Raw genomic sequence first — 6,000 nt, 5'->3', positions numbered from 1 at the left:
GTCAACTGAAAGCAGTTGTTGTTTAATTTATTTTTTCCATAAGTTTTTGGCTCTGCTTCTTCTCTTTTGCCTTTTAAACTTAGTTCGCAGGGTTTCATCATTATACATGACTTTACCAACTTAGACGTTAGTGCTGCCTTTGAACCAACACGGAATTTTTGAAGTGAAGGCTTCTTCGGATTTTCTTGCTTGCGATTTATGGTTCCGTTAACGAGAATTAACTTTAACGTACATAGGTTAAAGTTGATAGGTAAAGGTCTAACTGGACTTAAAGCCCTCTGGCGCATTTGAAAAAGTTAAAGAAAGTACTAGAACTTAGTCAAGGAATTGAGCATACATATTTTCTATTTTTTATTGATCCCTTTTTACAAGTATCTAAGCTTATCCATAAGAAGTTTAATGAAACAAAGAACAAGGTAGTTTTCTTGAAAATAAATTCTCTGGTCTAACTTAGTGCTTTTTGATAAAATATCTGAAAGAAAAAATCATTGATTTTATTCAAATTAAAATTCATGAAAATCATGTTACCTTCTATTAGTATGAATTCATTTTCTTCTATGTTGGTTCGTTTGACTTCATGTGAGTTCATCTTTGATTTATCTGCAAAGAAAGAAAAAAAAAATCCTTATTTTATATCGTATGACCATAGTGGGTAAAAAGCTTACGATATATGTACGTGGATCTTTCGGTCTCTCCCAGAAGATTCTTTGAAACACATTTGTATTCGCCAAATTCTTTCGCTTTCATTGGTCTTATTGTGAGGCGCATTACAATTTTATGGATATTATCCAAAGTATCTAATTCATATGTCCCGCCTTGTATGAATTCTTTATCTTTAAGCCAATAGTTGATCGATAAGGGATGGGATTCAGAAATGCACTCCAAGACAACACGTTGTCCAATTGCTGTGTAGATTCTATCATAACGTGACCATAACTTTGGTGCAACTGAAAGGGAAAAGTTACATTTTCTATGCAGGATGACAAAACCTCAATCAGCTTACAATTAACAATTAATAAAATCCTCTTGCTAACAGTTGGTGGTACACCATTTGAAGCAATACAAAGATATGCTCCCATATGATGTCGATTCACTTGACTCAATGTAAGATTTGGTCCTTCAAGACTGAATATCTTCCGATTTCCATTGGTTATGAGAGGAGCTTCTTTTTCTCTTCGCCATGTTATAACCGGTGTTGGAAGACCTGAGGCAGTGCATATAAAAGTAACATTGTGACCCTCTTGAACAGCAATATCTTTGCTTGTTTGATAATCGATAATATCTGGTGAAACTACTACATCCAAGTAACCGACTTGACTTTTCATTGGATCAGTGTTGATTTGGCACATATACCAACCGCGATCGGATTCACTTACCTCACGAATACGCAACTGCCAGATGCGATGTTCCGTATGACTTATTCCGATACGATGATTTTTTGTTATAACATGGTTTTGTATTGAGAGGATTGTTTGGGTGTCCACTCGGAGCCATGCAACCTGAATTAAAAAAAAAGTTCCATAGTGACTATTGGGTTCTACAGAGGTTTATAATAATATTTACCTTATAGGATACCAGTTCATGAACTAGACACGTAAGAACTGCATCTCTTCCAACTGGTACAGTGACATTGGCAATTGGGGCGCTAAACTTGGGATCAGCTGGAAGAAGACAAAAAATTTATCAACTAGAACATAAAATAAGCAAGGGCATTTGAAAAAAATAGAAAGTAATGAAATGTGTGACAAGACGACATGGCGACAAGAAGACATAGCGACATGGCGACAAGGCGACATGGTGACAAGGTGACAAGGTGAAATGGAGACATGGCGATAAGGCGACATGGCGACAAGGAGATATTTATTTTAAAACATTTTCAAAAATGTCGTTTTCGACAAATGCCTCTTTGCCGTGAAAGCGGTGGTATATCAAAATAATACATTTTATTTTACAACATTTTCAAAAATGTCGTTTTCGACAAATGCCTCTTTGCCGTGAAAGCGGTGGTATATCAAAATAATACATTTAGGGCCAGTTGTACAAATATTTAATCCGTGGATCAGCAACTTTTACCTTCTGAAATCAGTAGCAAGGCTGAAGTTTAGCACTGGTTCAAGGTTCATATATGTAAAAATAGCCACATGCATGCTTGAACCGAAGTTGACCCGCAGCTAATCCGCCGAAATCGGTGGGTTAAATTCCTGAACCAAGGCTGATCCACGTTTGTACAAGTGCCACTTAATATTTTTCAAAACGTTTTGGAGAAATTTAATTTTTTTTATCTTTTGTTATTAGGTATAATTAATTGCATAAAGAGTAATTCTCAATATAATTTTCAGCTAAATAATTTTTGATCCAAATTATTTTTTGCAAATCGCAATTGATGACAATTTGTGTCCCTTCAAGGTTATTAATGCCTGGTTAATCTCATTTTATTGCATTGAACCAACCAATATCTCACCCTGGGACCTGATCTCTGACAACACACCCTCCACCAGATGTTAAAAATTAATTCCAAATTATTGAAATTATACCTACAAAGTGCGAGAATTAACCGAATATCCTTGCTAAGCAAAAAAATAAAAGAAAAACATTTCTTTAGGATTAGGCTTTTTGCTATCTTCTTCACTCGCATTAAAGGAAGAAAAAAAAAAGATGTTGTGTCCTGCAAATAATTAGGGTAAGATGTTTTTGTTTAGGAACATAAACTGTTCCGGCTGCATGATTGCAACATTATTTCATCATATTTAAATGAAAATACTGAAAATTGTTTTAATTTTAATTAAATTTAAGTGCAAATGAGTTTGAGGGTTCCATTTTATTTGTAAAGTCTGTGGAGTTATTATATGAATCGACAGTTTTTAGTAGAATTAAAGAAAAAATACATACTTTTAGGAGTTAAACTCTTTTAAAAAATTATGAGGCGTGTTTATCTGTGAACTTAATGTTTGGAAAGAATCTAAACGCTTATCAAGGTTCACTTTTAAGAAATTTAAGTTCAAGAAACAAAAGGGTTAGCATAAATGTGGTTGCAGTTATTGGGTCTTTTATTGCACCTAAAAGTATTGAAAAGTACAAAGGTAAAAATACAATTTAATCCCAATAAACACACACACACAAAATACAAGACAAAACCAAATAATGTAACTTCCTAAAGGAAACACCAAACTCTTCCCAAATTTAATACAATTTCCGGGGAAAAAAATTTGATTTGTTGCGGCAGTTTATTTGAACGTCTGACATTTAGCCTGTGTGGATAGGGCTATTAACTCCTGTCGATTTTCTCCTTTGTTTTTTCGGAATTCCTTCCAAACACGCAATGTCTGCAAAAATATATTTTATTATCCTACTTTCCCTTATGGGCCGCTTTATAACCACACACAGGAACAGGAATTTTGTCTGGGATAAAATTGCATTTAAAAAAACAAAAAATAATAATATGAAAGTTCATATACTTTGTATATGTTCAATTCGCGCCACTTAAAATGCAGGACATTTTCCAGGAAGCAAGTTGTTTTTCAATATACCTTACCTCTACCAAATCGCACATCCTGGAGGTGTTGTGTTATAGTGTTTAAAAAGGAAAATAAATTCCGTCCGTTTTTACTTGTCGGAAGGAAAAGAAAGGTGTATGGAATGTTTTAATGATTTGGTAATTGGATGTTAACAAGGCAGAGTGGTGGTAGTGATTATGGAAGCCATAAAACAAGTCAATGTCAAGATGAATCATATTTGTGTATGGTTGATTGAGATTAGTACTTTGTAAATTTTTTTAAAGTAAAATATGAATTATTTATACCACTTCAAAAATAACATCTAGTATAACTAAATATATGTGTATTTTATTTTAGTTAGTTTACTCCTGCCCCAATCAGTTTGGTTTTGAATAGGAGATTTGAAGGTGCAAATTTTAAAATATTCATCCAAATGAATTTATTAACACTTTTTCTGAGATATATTAACCTAGCTTTAGTTTAATTTCTTTTTAGTTTTTCTCAGTAAAACTGTACATATTCGTACATAAATATTTGTAATTATAAAAAAAATAGTAGCAGTTTGGCATAATCTTCGGAGCGTCTCTCAAATTGTTTTATTGGCAAAGCATTTAAATAGAAGACAGGTACAATTTCATATAACTTTTTCATAATCTAGTTTTGGAAAACTAAAATTTTAATTTTTTTCTCTGAAGAACAAATCAAGGGGCACGGTAGTGCCCAGCCAAGTTCTCTAGCAACTTTGGCACTACACCCTTATTTACAGGAAAGAACTCAGGCCATTTTCGACCCCCCTCTAACTTCCACACCAGAGATGCTAGAAATTTCAAACTCGCTACATTTGTTGAACTGGTCCAAACCAAACTCCTCACAAAATTTCAGCCTCTTCCGATGAGTAGTTTCTGAGATATAGGGCTTCAAAAATCGCAAAAACCGTAACTGACTGACTGACTGACTCACTCACTCACTCACTCACTGACAGATCATCAAAATTATGGAGAACTTCCCGTAAACGTAGAAGCTTGAAATTTTACACGGTGATAGGACTTGTGGTGTATACAAAGGGAAAAATCGAAAATTTGAGATTTTCTATTCAGGGGGCGTGCATCCGCCCATTTCCGCCGAATTTTCATCAAATATTATAGAGCACTTCTGATTATCGTAGAATCTTGAAATTTGGTAGAATGGTAGAGCTGGTAGTTACATAAAGGAAAAAATTTAAAATTTGAGAATTTAAGCCAGGGGGCGTGGCAACCGCCCATTTCCGCTGAATTTTCATAAAATATTATAGAGCCTTTCTGATTATCGTAGATTATTGAAATTTGGTAGAATGGTAGAGCTGGTAGTTTATACAAAGGAAAAAATTTAAAGTTTGAGAATTTCAGGCAGGGGGCGTGGCAACAACCCATTTTCACTGAATTTTCATCAAATAAAGAGATTTTATATTCTACAGCCATACCTTGCAAAAAGTAGTGAAATCACAACAAAAACATTACTGTTAAAAAAAGAGCCAAGTTATCCTATGTTGAAATTATGCTGGCACAAAAAGTACTGAGATGTAAAAGTGTACCAAGTTCTAAAGTTTGGGTTCAAATTCGTATCAATAAAATTTTGATTGTTTACTTGGCAATTTTTGAAATAACTTTAAAAATCGGTAATTAAAAGAAAAATTGTCAAGAGAACAATCAAAATTTTATTGATACGAATTTGAACCCAAACTTTAGAACTTGGTACACTTTTACATCTCAGTACTTTTTGTGTCAGCATAATTTCAACATAGGTGAACTTGGCTCTTTTTTTAACAGTAATGTTTTTGTTGTGATTTAAATTAATTGACATTACTTATTTGAGGAGTTATTTCATTAACTGTTTGATAGGCTTACAGATTTATCATTTTAAACGAGAGATATTTTGTGCCCCGGTGGTCCTCTGTTCCCCGTCTTCTCCTACAATATAGTACTTTATTTTTTTTTTAAAGCCAGAAATGCAATATTTAATTTTTTTTAAATATTTTTTTTTTAATAGTTGTCTTATTGAATAGTTTTTGAAAAAATAATTTTCAAACTTGAAATTTAAAAAAAAATACAAACTTTTTGCTTAAACTAATTTTTATCAAATTTTCGTAACTAAGCATAAAAATATTTAATGCTATTGTCAATTTTTATTCAAAAATTGAAAGCCAGATGCATTAATATCTTTTAGTTTTTGAGAAAATCGACATTAACAAAACCGACTTGCTATTTAAAAAAAAAAATGTTCCACATACGCCACAGTGAACACACACATTAAAAAAAAAAAAAAATAGTTGACCTGTGATGGCATTTCGCTGGTGTTCTAGATGCTAGCATCTGCCAGCCAAATTTTGATGAAAAGTTTTGTGAGAGGATGGAGCTGGGAGCAAAATTGAAATTATGATTTAAAAATGGTTGATACCTAAATCTAAAAATAAGACAATTTAAATGCAAAGTTTTGATTGGCCTTAACCCTTAACTATAGTGGTGAAAAT

At 32.9% G+C, this 6,000-nt stretch overlaps 1 protein-coding gene across 1 annotated transcript; it reads right to left on the bottom strand.

Annotated features, from left to right (window-relative positions):
* Positions 1-336: 336 nt before the first annotated feature.
* On the bottom strand, positions 337-1,671 carry LOC129918044 (igLON family member 5; the record flags this gene model as incomplete). Its single annotated transcript, XM_055998360.1, has 5 exons — positions 337-472; positions 529-600; positions 666-947; positions 1,004-1,499; positions 1,564-1,671. Coding segments are annotated over 5 exons (1,065 nt in total), but the record flags the coding sequence as incomplete, so codon positions are not given.
* Positions 1,672-6,000: the final 4,329 nt, after the last annotated feature.

This window comes from Episyrphus balteatus, chromosome 4, assembly GCF_945859705.1.
Source record: "Episyrphus balteatus chromosome 4, idEpiBalt1.1, whole genome shotgun sequence".
NCBI lineage: Eukaryota > Metazoa > Arthropoda > Insecta > Diptera > Syrphidae > Episyrphus > Episyrphus balteatus.
Note: the sequence above shows the minus strand (reverse complement) of the source record. Positions and strands in the feature narration are given on the sequence as shown.